The 14,038-nt window shown below is 38.0% G+C and overlaps 1 protein-coding gene and 1 non-coding gene across 2 annotated transcripts; one reads left to right on the top strand and one right to left on the bottom strand.

Annotated features, from left to right (window-relative positions):
* Positions 1-8,514: 8,514 nt before the first annotated feature.
* On the bottom strand, positions 8,515-8,587 carry TRNAE-CUC. Its single transcript has one exon. It is a non-coding gene; the product is annotated as a tRNA-Glu (tRNA).
* A 2,850-nt stretch (positions 8,588-11,437) lies between these two features.
* LOC109193651 (zinc finger BED domain-containing protein RICESLEEPER 2-like) lies at positions 11,438-13,814 on the top strand. Its single transcript, XM_019344504.1, has 5 exons — positions 11,438-11,516; positions 11,562-11,933; positions 12,321-13,069; positions 13,195-13,513; positions 13,690-13,814. The coding sequence occupies exons 1-5, from the start codon at positions 11,438-11,440 to the stop codon at positions 13,812-13,814; spliced, it is 1,644 nt and encodes a 547-aa protein (XP_019200049.1).
* The last annotated feature ends 224 nt before the right edge of the window (positions 13,815-14,038 follow it).

Raw genomic sequence — 14,038 nt, 5'->3', positions numbered from 1 at the left:
ATATCTTGTCTTCCTAACTCAACGAATTCTCTTTGAGAAGCTTGCAACCCGAGAGAATCCTAACTCACATAACAATATTTAATAATGATTACAATTATATTTTGTCCAATTTATTCAACATAACTATTAAGGAAGAAAATTATAACATATTTACTTACAATTTTTTCCACGACCATTCTAGTCGCTTCGGTGGGAAAATTTAATTTCAGAACTTATTCATTCTTGCTTCTTCCACTTTTCATGTCTACGTATACGAGCTGGATGGGTAAATACATATGATTGATTTGAATTTAATTTGTAGCTTCTTGTTGTTCTTTCAACTTCTCTTCCATCATAATATTCTCCAACCTATTATAGCCTCCTTCAGATAAACCATGTGAATCGAGATCCTTAGCTTATATCTCTTTGATGTTTTTTTTTTCTTTTTATCTACATAAAAAGAAAACATTATTAGTAAAATATAATTAATATATTGAGTTAATAATTGATAGAAAAATAATGATACCTCATATTATGGACATGTATGAAGCTCAACAAACTTTTCTCATGTCTCTTGGTCAAGATACGGGTATTTATCACATGGGTCCTTATTTGCGTTAGTACCCAATGTTGCAAAAATCACGCCTAGGCGCCGCCCGGCCACGGGGAGGAAGGCCGGAATTGGCCTCCTCCGTGGCCAGGCGGCTAGGCGGCCGCCTAACAGGCTGAACCGGCGAATTTTTATTTTTATTTTTGAAAACAAGTTGAAGAAAGTGTGGCAAGGCATAACTTTTGACTCGGTTATCTGTTTTGAACAATTTTTTTTTTTTTTGAAAACTCGCGTATTTTTTCGAGATCTATGTGAAACAAACAGCCATAGGTAGTTTGGCCTCCCAATTTCTCAAAATAGTGCGTCTTTTGGTCTTAATTTTAGTTTTTTATGTATTTAGATGGTTTCAACAATATTTTGAACCATTTTACAACCACTTACGTAAATAGTTTGTAAGAAAAAACTAGAGGAAACTTATATTTTATTAGTGAATTTTTAAAATTATTAATTAATTTTTCTTTTTTTAAAAAAATAAAAAATCGGGCACCTAGGGGCGCATAACGTATTTTGCAACCTTATTTGTACCGTATACATACGTGCTCGTCAATTTTGTTTTAAAGTCTTTTCACCTTTGACCCGTATTTTTCACCCAACAGTCATTCATTTCGGTTGTGTTGGAAATATCATAAGTACTCTACAAGACAAAATTATTTATCAATAAGAAATGCAATTATATTAATTTATTGTTTTGTATAAATCTAAATAATAATAAAAAATTACGAGGATATCTTGCCAAATAAGTTCATAATTTTATCACTATATGTTATAATTGTAAGTTCATAATGTTAGAGCTCTGTGTTCATAATTCCATAAACACTCTCAACAAGAACACGGGAACACATCCCAAGACTACAAGGAACAACAACGACTCACAAGAAGTCTCAAGGTATAATCTATCATCACACAATAGATTAATACCCGACATGCATAATACAAGGAATAAGGACACACCAAACGGCAACACATGCCTTTGTGACTACACACGTCACAAGAAGAGAACCCACAACAACGGCTACACAAGCCCTCGTGACATCACCTATCACGAGTTGATATGCCTTCCTTATGCCCGGTTCCAACCTTATGGCTACCCCCAACCTTATGTCTAGTTCCAACCTTTACCTCCAGGACCCCTGCACACCAAGTCCACCCTTTTCCCTCCGAGGACCGTCGTCCCCTCTCCAACAGATCTCCAACAGAACCACCAATTTCATAGTACACGAGGGTACCGATCACACACACGACAACACATGCCTCTCCCATAAACACGTGAACCATACACAAAGGTCACAACTCCATAATCACGTCATGGCCACCACGAGGACCACTGTAATACCTTGGTGACTAGTGTCCCATACCACTAATCGTGCAATCCAGGTAAAGCCACACACACATCACACCTCAACAGGAATCAATCAACGGATCACAACGAAGATATGAAACCGTACTCAATCAAGGAATGGGTCATAGCCCAACAACAACAACGATGAATAACACAAGTTATCATCCACCAATGGAAGTTACAAACAACACACATGCTAGCATTTAAACACCGAACTAGCATGCTTATCAAATTGGTAAACCAAATGTAGTTCCGAAGAACACACAAGACTCATCACGGTTCAACGAAACACAATGTTGAACACTTAGCACGATTCAAGACACCAAAACCTACATGGATTCCTACCATATAGTTCTAGACATACGTAACATCAAGAAGACACTCAAATAGTTTCACAAAAGAACATCGGGAAGTCAAAAGACCAAATACCGAGTCAAAAGAATCACGGGGAACAAATCCCTACAAAAGACCAAAGTGTACCCCGCGGGTGGACCCACGGGTAGACCCCTACCCGTGGTTCTGCCCGCGAGTACATACACCCACAAGCAACACGTTCCCGCGGGTGGGCGACGGGTGGACCTCCTACCCGCCGTTCTGCCCGCGGATACACACCTGTACCAAAATAAATCCCTTCGGGGATTTTCATCTCCAAACTCAAATTCAAGTCCAAAACATGCTAAATCTCACCAAATACAACAAAATGACTTGAATCAAAGGAATAGCCAAGCAATGGCATACAAGAACCCTAAACACAAGCTCTAGATATGCATTTTCACAAGACAATGCATAAACACTCACATTTCATAGCAAAACCACATGTAGAATCCAAGAAATAATCATATAGGTAAGCAAAATAGATTTTGTAGAGCATGGGTTACCTCTTGTAGACCAAAAACCTTCGCTTAACACCTCACCAAGCTCCTATCAAAGCTCACCTTCCAAACCCACTTCAAGAACACACCAAAAGATCATAAAGATTCTATATTTAAGAAAAGACACCTAAGAAAACACTAAAAACACAAGATGAACATGGATCTTACCCTACTAGATGTCCAAATGTATGAAAGGTAGAATCTTGGAGACAACTCTTGAAGTCTTGGCAAAGCTTCAACTTGGCTTGGAAGAAAAGCTATCCACCTTTTTAGAGAGAAGGTGGAGCTAGAATTTGGAAAGTGTAAGGAAAGAAATGAGGGTGTTCTTACTAGGTTAGGTTACAATACTAACACAAGGTGAAAGGACAAGAATACCCTTACTAACATGAAGAGGTGTAAGGAAACAAGGGAACTACTTACAAAGCTCAAGGTACAACTTTGACTTTGGGGTTGACTAGTCAATTACTAGTCCCCGACTATTTGAATTTCAAGAATTTAAGAAATTAAATTACAAATTGAAATAGGATTAATTACTTAATTAATCCCTTAATCGAATTTGGATTTCGGGGTGTCACAATAAGTACTCTACAAGACAAAATTATTTATCAATAAGAAATGCAATTATATTAATTTATTTATTTTTTGTATAAATCCAAATAATAATAACAAAATTACAAGGATATCTTGCCAAATAAGATCGTTAGTCTCTACTGGGACCTTACGCCATGACTCTATTGTGATAAAAACTTTGCTCCGTCCCAACAGTGTAACAGAAGTTTTAAATGCGATATTGTTTGACCCAACAGGATCCAATCCATCAAATTGAACCATGTCTTTTTTCATATGAGAGGCACCCCTCTTCTTAGCAGTAGTATTACTACCTTGGATAGTATCAATACCATAGGTTTTACAGCTTAAGGCAATCGGCAGCAGGCCAACACTAGCGTAAAAGTACTAAGTGAACAATAGAGTATTTGAGGAAAAAGTGGAATAGAGTAACAATGTATGCATTGAATTCAGAACCCTTTACAATCGGAAATTATGTCGTGCGACAGTGTGCACCATGCATGGTGCACACGGTTGCAAAAACGGTGTCGTTTTGATTAAAAACGACGCGTCCGACTTAAAAAAAAAAATCAGAATCGATTGCCGTTAACGGTGTTGTGTTGTGCATAAATTGAACTATATATCCAGAATTAATAAACTAAATATCCAGAATGAATGAACTATATATCCAGAATGAATGAAATATATATCTAGAACGAATGAACTATATAGTCTGGTCGGTCAGGGAAATTCACTGTTGCCCAAGGAAAGAATCTCCGCTGAATCCGTCCTACTCGCCTTTGATATACGAACTCGGTCAGGGACACCCCGACTGTAATTCATATACAAACACTTATGCAATTCATACTCAAATATACATACTTACTACACACTAACAAGAAATAAGTAGAGTGACATGCCATCAAAGAATAAGTAGAGTGACATGCCATCAATGGAGAAACCAAAACCAAGCAAAGAGGTAAAATATCACATTATGCATAGTATTGGAAATCGAGTGGTATGACAACTTAACAATAAATTATGAACCAATGGAACACATGGTGAAACTAGTGCTTGGCATAAATTCAATATTACACACTCTTTTCAAGTAACATTCTGGGAATTTTCAACCGGATCTCATCACAACACTTTAACACACACTTCCGGGAATTCTCAACCGGATCTCATCACAACACTTTAATACACACTTCCGGGAATTTTCAACCGGATCTAATCACAACAATTTAACACACACTTCCGGCAATTCTCAATCGGATCTCATCACAACACGTTAAAACACACTTCCGGGAATTCTCAACCGGATCTCATCACAACACTTTTACACACACTTCCGAGAATTCTCAACCGGATCTCATTTCAGCATTCTTTTCAAGCAACCGAAGATCAAGCACCTCCTCCAATATATAAAGATTTTCCTCACATCAAACACACAAGTGGCATACTACGCCTAAACGAAGTTTGAGAAAATATGAGATACATGATAGGCATGTGGGATATAAATTTAGTCAAAAACAATGTGGATCATATGCAAAGTCTCATAACCAACACATAGGTAAATTATGCTTTAATTGAGGAAAATAATTTTGTACACGTAAGATGTACCACATAGCACTTTAGAACAATTACCCGAGCCCTACGAGAAACGAAAACCCACAAAACACAAGTGACGGACCCACGAGAAATATACAGTCCTAGGCTGTGGGCTGGGCAGCGGGTCTCAAGAGAACCGCTGCACCAACCGCGCAGCCTGGATTGAAGTGGCAAGCTGCTCAGGACCTGCCACTGCGCATGCAGGCCAGCCGGCGGATCTCCCAGGACCGCCGGCCAGGGCCGCACGCCTTCGTGGCAGAGACGAGGCAGTAGCCTCGTATCCCTTTTTCTGTTCCACACTTGGGCATTTTTTCCACTTTGAACCTAATACAACACCTCCAAACATGCCAACCAAGAAAAACATCAACAATACAACATCCTCCAACACATTTCCCACATCAAACAAGAGATTAAATCACTTCTAAAGCTCACACATCATGATTAACATTCAAACATGCATTTTTTAGACAAATAGAGGAAAAATAGTATATTATGGATATCCATGGGTTATGCCTCAAGCATGATGCTTCCAAAAGCTAGGATTCTTCCTCTACACCTCAAGAATGGTTGTCTTCTACACCTCTTAAACTCCCGGCCATAACCAACAAATACACACAATGTATCATTCACAAGCACAAAAAATATTCAATACTACATCTATTCTAGCTAAGGAGAGGAGTGAAGGGTATGGAAAGTCTTGGAATAGAAGAGAAGAAGGAGTCTTATACTTGAGTTGCTTGTTGCGCTCTTTGCTTTCTCAGGAGAAACCAAAATGAAATGAGAGGGATTGTTGCCCAAGGAAATTCATTGTTGCCCAAGGAAAGAATCTCCGCTGAATCCGTCCTACTCGCTTTTGATATACGCACTCGGTCAGGGACACCCCGACTGCCTAGTCTAGTTGCAAAACCGAGCCGACTGACGAGCCGAACGAGGGGTATGCATGCGGTCCTCACTCCTCAGTGCATTGAGGCCCCTCCTCCTCATTCCGCTAAGTGTACCAACCATAACCACCCGACTGCCCTGGGGCATACCGGACTGGGGTCCCCGATCAAGGGTATCCATCGAGCACATTGGGTTGTACTATCAACAGTATGATCATTTGATGAATGCATATGCATGATTACAAAGAAAAATTATTAGTAAATGAATATATACCCAAGTCCATAAATTAATTACCCACACATATTAAGCATAAACATAAGTATAATCCATGAATATCATAAATGAAAGAGATAGAAAGAAGTAGAAACTTATCTATTACTCTGTAAAACGGAATGTGAAATGATGGAATCCAAACTTGAAAATATGAAAGGAAATGAATGAGAGGGTTCAACTATGGGTGAAAACCAAATAATAGATCACTTTCAATTTAGGCAGCACGAGGCATTGCCTATTCCCTCAATTCAATTCTGGTTGTCTTAGCCTTATCACTTTCAATAATAGATCACTTTCTTATGCATCAAGATCTAAGGATTCTACAGATCTAGTTCTTTTCCATTCAATTTCTCTCTATCTCCTAAGGTATTACTATACCATAATCATTTCTAAGGGAAATAATCTGAAGATCGATGGACAGAAATAAATGTTACAAGAAATCTCTGATGTTGTGCAAAATTAAAATTTTCTCGATCTGCAAATTAAAATAATGTGTTTGTATTTTTGTCAAGAATTATCCTGGGGAGACAACCAAAAAGCTAAGGGAAACAAGTAACTGTACAATAAAACTCGATCTGATATGATCTTTTCTACAAAAATTTGTCTCCACTAATTAATCTAGCTAATTAAGCTGTTTGTAGTCTCGATCTCAAGATCTACTGGAGCTAGAGATGATGTCAAGAAACGTATCCTCCAAGCAAGGTATTGTGAGTCCACCCATTGGATGATCAAATCCGAATTCGTCCTCAGCTTGGCACAGCAAGTCTTGGAAAGAAGGGTCCTTCAAGTAGGAAACTGGAATGACAAAACGCTTCTTCTCGCTCTCACCAACATAAACTGCAAATTAAAGTGCCCCTTAGGAACCTCACTTTCTCTGTTTGTTCTTGAAGAAGACCTTCTGAGGCCCTGCTTAGCACGGAGAATGCGAGTCATACTAATCGCCATTATATTCTGGGATGTTTAATTTCTTCTTTAAGCAGATCGAGGCAGTAGTGTTAACCAGATGCTATAGAAGAATGCAGAAACCAAGGTAGGAAATATTTGAGTGGGGTGAATACCAATTCAATTCGATCTATATGTGTTTATATAGATGGTTTGGGAGGTGGATTGAGTGGCTAATTTAAGAGAAATAATTTAGATGGATGGGCAGCCAGCTAGAAAGATAAGAAACATTACCACACATTTTTGTCATCATGAAATTATACATACAACTTTGTTGATAAAGACCTGCCTTTGAACATCATTCCCCACATGCATCAATGAAATTGAACATATAGAGAAAGCTCAACTACTTGTGTCATTCCAAGAAAACTAGCCAAATGAGAGAAGAAATTAAATGGAATTTGGCCATTTAATTTGGTAAGCATAACCATGTATGTGGTTCCTCATTTATATATATATATATATATATATTTCTGGTTGAAGCTAAAAGGCCCCATACAACCATGTGGTTACGTTCCTCATCAGTGTCAATCATGTGGTTTTGCCTCCTCAACAGCTTAAAGACTGTCTTAGCCTCCTCATCACTTTAAATACATCACTTCCTTATAATTCATCAAACACTGAAATTCAATTCATTCAATTCTACCCAATTTCCAAGCTTTCTACAAAATTAAATCTTATTCGATCTCTTCCATTCAATCTCTCTGATCGATCTCTATTTAATTTCTAAGTTAATATCATGATCAGTTCAAAGAGGCTCATTAAGCTGGCCAGAAGATGGCAGAAATTTGCTGCCATCCGAAGAAAGAGGATTTCATTTCCAAGTCTATATGATGATTCAGATAGCTGCAGTATTTCTTCTGCGGGTCATTTCACTATCTACACTGCTGATCAGAAGCGGTTTGTTGTCCCTCTATCATATCTCGAGAATCATATCATTAGGCAACTCTTAAGTATGTCTGAAGAAGAATTTGGACTTCCAAGCGATGGGCCAATTACACTACCATGTGATGCAGTCTTCATGGACTACATCATTTCACTTCTTAGCCGAGGTTTATCTAGACAACTTGAGAATGCACTGCTTGTTTCACTTACTTCTCATCGGTGTTCATCAGCTCCTCCGTTACTCCGAAATCAGGAATTGCTAGTTTGCTGATATTAATCTCAATAAATTTTGTAAATGAGGATATATATTAGTTGTAGCTCTATACATGATGTGAAATGTACATATATAAATCCAATACAGCAATACTTGATATCCCATATGTATGTTCAGTATTCTTATTACAAAATTCACTGCTATAATATTCTTCTTACTTCTTAATCTTCAGTTTGCTGCAATAATACACCTAGCTGTTGTCTTTTCATATGCATGTTGATCATCAACCACTGCAATTCAGTCTACAGAAGCTCATCAAGCTGGCTAAAAGTGGCAAAACTGAGGATATATAAAACAACAATTCTGTTGCCGGGAATCAAACCCGGGTCTCTCGGGTGAGAGCCGAGTATCCTAACCAACTAGACTACAACGAATTTGTCAATATACTCTGACCAACTCTTTGGTGATCCTTGTTTCGTGTTTCCTTGACCCAAAGCCAAATTTCCTTGCATATATTTACAATTGCATCTCAATCAGCATTTAGTATCAATGAGTACGTACTAGATGCCTTTAGGAATTCTCTAATTCCAAAAATCGTTGAGGCTCTTGCATGCACAAGATTGGTTGAGGTTGGCAATCAACCCATCTCAGAAATATAGATGAACTTGATAGATTTGAAAAAAAGAAGATAAAAATTTATCACGAAAACCCGCAAAACACATGTGGCGGACCCGCGATAAATTAACCGCACAGCCTGGATTGAAGTGGCAGACCGCAAAGGTCCTACCACCCAATCCTGCCACTGGGCACCCGGGCCAGCCGGCGGGTCTCCCAAGACCCGCACCCAAGCCTGCACGCCATCGTGGTAGAGACGAGGTAGTAGCATCGTCTCCCTTGTTCTGTTTCACACTTGGGCATTTTGTACACTTTCAATTTTGTACACGCCTTCGTGGCAGAGACGATGAACACTGAACCTAACAACCGAAGAGGAGGAGTTTGACTCAAGCGATGATGAACACTGAACCTAGCAACCGAGGAGACGATCACCGGTACGCATGAAGAGTATATTTCAAATCCTGTAACCGCCGTTAGTTTGTAAGGGGTTCATTCCTATTCAACTTTGTATGGAAAAAGATGTTGATACCCCACCATCGGGGTTCGATCCTATGATCTTCTATCAAGGATGTTGGAGATAATGAACCAAAATCGATTTAATATTACCAAATAATATTGATATATACACACACAAGTATATAAAATATTATTCGATATTTATCAGAAATATATATATACACACAAATATATATATATAACGGAACCAACGGTTATATATACATATATATCTACGAAAAAGATATACCAATATATATTAACCAAAAATTAGAACTAATAATCCTCAGATTATAAGTCCAATCCAACGAATATATCAAAAGAGAAGAACGGATTCTTGCTTAAAAGCATAATCCAAAACAAGAAAGAAGGAGAAGGAGGAAAGAATAGTACGAGTTAGGCAAAGTGTCTGTCTTCCCTTAAAACCTTATTTGCCACCTCCCAAAAGTGCTAGGAGCGTTGTGGCCAAGGTTTCCCAGAATAAAACGTACAACGGTTCGACGTTTGAGCACCCAAACGAACGAACCCGGCGAACAAGAGCGCGGGCAAAACACAGTAGCAAGAAAAAGAGTAGGAGCAGAGTTTTTGAGAAGAAAAAGTTCTTATCTTTGTGTGTTGTGTCTCTCTCGTTCTTCCCTCTTTTGGTGTAAATCACTTGCTCCTACTACCCCTTCTTATATAGGAATTGGAGTACTAAATAGCATTTAGTTGGTATTATTACACGTTGTGTAACATTTGAAACAACAACCCCATTAACAGAATTAAATTCAAAATTCAAAACTGGGTTAATGGACTGTTGGCCTTCAGCCTCATCAAGTTTCGGCTAGGCCGAAACTTTCGGCCTCGCGCTGCTGCTCACGAGAGTACATCTCTCGTGTGCAACCCGAGAGTGCATCTCTCGTGGTCACCGTTGCACGAGAGTTGTGCTCTCCCACTCTCGGTTTCGGCCGAACCAAGTGACTATAGTGGTTGGAAAATGATACCGAAGTTTGGCATAACTTAGCCCGCAAGGCCAGCCAATTTCCGAACGACATTCGTGCCCGCAGGTTCCGGCGCACTCGAGCTCGGGCTTGAATCAAGCCTTTTTCAATCTCGTCTAGTTGGAAGTTGATTAGCACCCCCCCCCCCCGCGCGCACGCGCGAGAGAGAGCCTCTATGCTATACAATTCTACAATTTGTGTGTATATAGAGCCGTCAAAAATGGGTTTTTCCCGCGGGTCGACCCGTCCCGTCCCGCCGTAAGTAGGGGACGGGTTCTTCATTAGGTGACCCGCCAGGAGGCGGGCTTTTTAGCCCGCCCCGCCTTGGTCACGGGCTCAGGTGGGGCGGGTCAGGCGGGTCGCGGGTTTAACCCGCGACCTGCTAACATTAAAAAAAAAAAAAAATTCACTCGTTCATCAATTCGCATATTCCTAATCCTTGAAGAGTTCACCGCTTCAACCTTCAGGGAATTTCGAATTTTCGACTTTCCTCCCTCCATCGACCACCGCCATTCATCAATTCGCATATTCCTAATCCTTGAAGAGTTGAAGCTGAAGGCATCAGTAGTAGTGTAGTACTCAGTTTCGTGGAAATCCCCAACCCTAGAAGGAGTAGTATCAAGTATCAACCAAGTATATAAATCGCAAAAACGCAATGTCCCACTCCCCAAATCCCAATTCCCCCAAATCGGCAAACCATCCACAGTTCTTCTGCAATCTCGCAAGTCGCATCACACCGGTCACAGGCGAGCAGCGACAATCCTGCTCTTGGCTCTTGCAATCTCGCATAAGACACCTGCGGCGCTGCGGCAGTCCTTCTGCTCTTGTAGTCTCGCAAATCGCAATCCCCATCGGCAGTTCGGCACTCCACACTCGGCAGTCTAATAGGTTCTCCACTTCTGCAGTTCTGCTCTTGTAGACAGGCAGTAAGCCTCACGGCCCTCATCGCCTCACAGCCTCACAGGTATGTAGTATGTACTGGAGTTTCAAATTATTTAAATAAATTCAAAATTCCAAAAATATTTACTCTGTACAGCATGTTACTATCAATTGTTCAATATTATGTTCAATAGAATCAATACTATCTTAGTAATTAGTCTGTTATTTGTGACCTATGGTTTCAATTTTTTATTTTATTTTATTTTTTTTTGTAGATTAGTAGTAAAACGGTAGAAATAAGCAGTGAATCTAGCGATGGACTCATGTGGTTTGAACCAAACGGAAATGATTAACCAAACTACTGGCGTTAAAGGAGAGACTAATAAACAAAAAGGTAAGTCTAAAGTACGTACCTCAGATGTTTGGGAATTTTTTATAGATAAAGGAGTTGGTGAAGATGGGATACAAAGATCTGAATGTAAAGGTTGTACAAAAGTATTAAAATCTGGGGGTAAAGAATATGGAACTTCGTCATTAAGGCGACATAAAGATAGATGCAAAATGTTGAAATTGAGGTTCAAACATTTTGAACAAATGCATTTTGATCTTCAAGGAAAAATGAGGTCCAAGTTTAATCAAAAAGTATACCGTGAGATGTTAGCTGAAACAATTATTGAACATGATATGCCATTTTCATATGTTGAGTATGCTGGTTTTAGGAAGCTTGCTTTGTATTTGAATCCTGAAATTCCTATTATCTCTAGAAATACACTTGTGTCTGATGTTAACAAAGTTTACATAAGGGAGAAAGGTAACTTGAAACAAGTTTTGAGGAATATTCCAAACAGAATTTGCTTGACTTCTGATTTATGGACTGCATGTACTACTGAGGGATATATCTCTTTGACTGCTCATTTTGTTGATGAACGGTGGAAATTGACTAGTAAAATACTCTCTTTTGAAAAGATGCCTCCCCCCCATACGGGTGTTGTATTGGCATAAAAAATATATGGGTTGTTGAAAGAATGGGGGATTGAAAAAAAGATTTTTAGTTTGACATTGGACAATGCATCTAATAATGATTGCATGCAAGATATTTTGAAAGATAAATTATCTTTGCATGATAGCTTATTGTGTTATGGAGAGTTTTTTCATATTCGTTGTTGTGCTCATATTTTAAATCTAATTGTCAAAGAAGGTTTGAATGTTGTGAGTGGTGGTGGTGGGTCATTGGATAGAATTAGAGAATCTGTGAAATATGTCAAAATGACCGAGAGTAAGAAGAAAACTTTTGTGGAATGTATAAATGAAGTAGGTAATATTGATACTAGTATTGGCTTGAGAATGGATGTGTCAACTCGTTGGAACTCTACATATTTAATGTTGGATAGTGCAATTAAATACAAAAGGGCTTTTAGTACTCTCCAATTGAATGATAGGAATTATAAGCATTGTCCTTATACTGAAGATTGGAAAAGAGATGAGAGACTATGTGAGTTCCTCAAACCATTTTATGAAATTACCAACTTAATTTCTGGCTCTTCTTATCCTACATCAAACTTGTACTTTATGCAAGTTTGGAAGATTGAGAGAATGTTGAAAAATGGTTTGCATGATGAAGACTCATTGATAAGTGACATGTGTAGAAGGATGTTAGGCAAATTTGAAAAGTATTGGAGTGAATATAGTGTAGTGCTTGCTTTTGGGGCTGTCCTTGACCCGCGGTTAAAGCTTACTATGTTGGGGCGTTTGTATGATAAGGTGGAGGAAGATCCTATTAAATGCCAAGAGAAAATGTCACTTTTGAAAAGAAAATTGTACAAGCTTTTTGATCAATATGTTATTCCTAGCAAGTCGGGTACTTCACTCTCAGATTCTTCTAATGCCATGCATTCAAAAATGCAAAGTCAAGCAGGGATCAAAAATAAAGGGAAAGGGCTTTTTGATGTGAGTTTACAAATTCTTTATATATTAATCCTGCTATTTAATCTATATAATATAATTTGCTTATATAATATTATTTAATCTTTGTAATTTGCTTATATTGTGATAATATACTTTACATAATGTAGGATATTAAAGATCTTAGTAGTGAACCTGTCAGAACTGTTGAAAAATCTGAATTAGACCGCTATTTGGATGAAGGATTGTATGAATTAGCATATCATGAAGATTTGAATGTCTTGGATTATTGGAAAGGTCTTGCTCATGTATATCCAAACCTTTCGTTGATGGCACGTGATGTATTGGCTATTCCTATCACTACTGTTGCATCAGAGTCTGCGTTTTCTATTGGTGCTCGTGTGCTCACAAAATACAGAAATAGTATGTTACCTGAGAATGTGCAATCACTTATTTGCACTCGTAATTGGTTGCATGGTTTTAGTCTTGGTAAGCTACTAAACAATTATTTTTCTTTACATTTTCTTACTTAGTTGTTATTATTATTATTATTATTATTATTATTATTATTATTATTATTATTGTTGTTGTTGTTGTTGTTGTTGTTGTTATTATTTGTTTATTGTAATTTTACTTTTAAATATCATTTTTATATTTTTATGTAGACGATGAAGAAGGATTAGAAGGCTCTAATGAAGACTCAAATGTTGTCCAAATCAATGATGATAGAGATCAAGGAGAAGAAGACCATGATATTGATATGAATGATATAATGATTGATGAATGTTGAGTTTTAGAAGTTTAGTACTTACAACACTATTTTATTTTAATTCTTAATGTTGGATAGAAACTTGAAAGTTTGAATAATTTCTTTTAGTTGATAGTTATTTTGCATTAATATTTAGTATTTAATGTATGTTATTACTTTTTAGTTAACTTAGTTTGCATAATTGCATGACATTGTTTTTATAAATTTACACAGTTACATACTTACATGTTGTATTTTTGTTAGTT

The sequence above is a fragment of the Ipomoea nil genome, unplaced genomic scaffold, assembly GCF_001879475.1.
Source record: "Ipomoea nil cultivar Tokyo-kokei standard unplaced genomic scaffold, Asagao_1.1 scaffold1900, whole genome shotgun sequence".
Lineage (NCBI taxonomy): Eukaryota > Viridiplantae > Streptophyta > Magnoliopsida > Solanales > Convolvulaceae > Ipomoea > Ipomoea nil.
This window is presented reverse-complemented; position numbering and strand designations above follow the sequence as displayed.